At 54.6% G+C, this 1,012-nt stretch overlaps 1 protein-coding gene across 1 annotated transcript, besides 1 other annotated feature; it reads left to right on the top strand.

Moving 5' to 3' along the window:
- The first annotated feature begins 124 nt into the window (after nucleotides 1-124).
- Nucleotides 125-205: a sequence feature (Short protein (CABS01_17274, KAK1479373.1) was converted to a misc_feature.).
- A 395-nt stretch (nucleotides 206-600) lies between these two features.
- On the top strand, nucleotides 601-960 carry CABS01_17273 (uncharacterized protein; the record flags this gene model as incomplete). The annotated part of the gene is made up of 1 exon (XM_060550600.1): nucleotides 601-960. The coding sequence occupies one exon, from the start codon at nucleotides 601-603 to the stop codon at nucleotides 958-960; it is 360 nt and encodes a 119-aa protein (XP_060393150.1).
- Between the last annotated feature and the right edge of the window lie 52 nt (nucleotides 961-1,012).

Below are 1,012 nucleotides of genomic sequence, written 5' to 3'. Positions count from 1 at the left end.
TCGATCAAGAACAAAAGACCTAAGACCTGAACAGGAACACGACATCTCTCACATCATGCAATCAAACGTGATCTAGTGTCAGACGGTACCATATGTCATGTCACGTTCTGGGGCCCCTCCTGTCATGAGGTCTTCGGACAGACGCATCTTGACTATTTCCTACAGTACAGAGTTTATAATTCAGTGCTTGTTTGTGCTACGCTAAGCTGGGATGCTAGCTCACCCGATCTCACGACCACTCTCATAACACTATTCGAGCTGACACTATCACAATCAATGCCGTTTCTATGGTCACGTACCAGAAGTCAGTTAATAGGTTACCAGTCAAGACCGCATGTGTAGACCTGAGGCACGCGGTAGGCCAGAAACATGCCCGCCGCCATGCCAGATCCACCTTTCCGGATACTATCACGAGGCCCCTTTCTGTTCCTGGGTGTGCTCTTCTCAGCCTTGAAACAGGAAGTCCATAAGCTGACTAGTCTGCGGATGGTGCAATCTGAAATGAGGACGGCGACTCGATGTAACGGCAGTCAGGGTAAAGCGCCATAAGCGACCTTAGCTGACGCCCGAAAACCCAAGCGAAGGTCGTCAGTTCCGTCGATGCAGTCGTTCTGGACGTTGAAGGTTGGGGTGGCCGGCCGAAAAGGTGGGGTGGATGGTCACATCCAAAAGATGCTCTACCGCCGGATGGTCCCGCCAGATGTGGGCGCCAGATCGGGCCCCACCCAGGAAAAGCACAGATCCCCGGCATACGCCCCACCCCGGGCCGGAAGCTGTCTGCTGGGCCTCTTCCGTCTGCTGCATCCTTCATCAACTTCTGGCCCTCGGTCTCCATCTACCAGTCCAGATCCGGCACCCCGGTCGCTCCACATTTTCATCGCTCACTCTGGACCTGGTCTAGACCCCGGCTGCCAAAAGCCAACCGCCGGCCGTTTGCTCATCTGGAAGCCGCAAGTGTGATGTTTTCCACCAACCCCTGCCACAACGCTCACCAAGCGATTATCCAAGAGGC

This window comes from Colletotrichum abscissum, assembly GCF_030869225.1.
Source record: "Colletotrichum abscissum strain IMI 504890 chromosome Unknown Scaffold_550.1, whole genome shotgun sequence".
Classification (NCBI taxonomy): Eukaryota; Fungi; Ascomycota; class Sordariomycetes; order Glomerellales; family Glomerellaceae; genus Colletotrichum; species Colletotrichum abscissum.
This window is presented reverse-complemented; position numbering and strand designations above follow the sequence as displayed.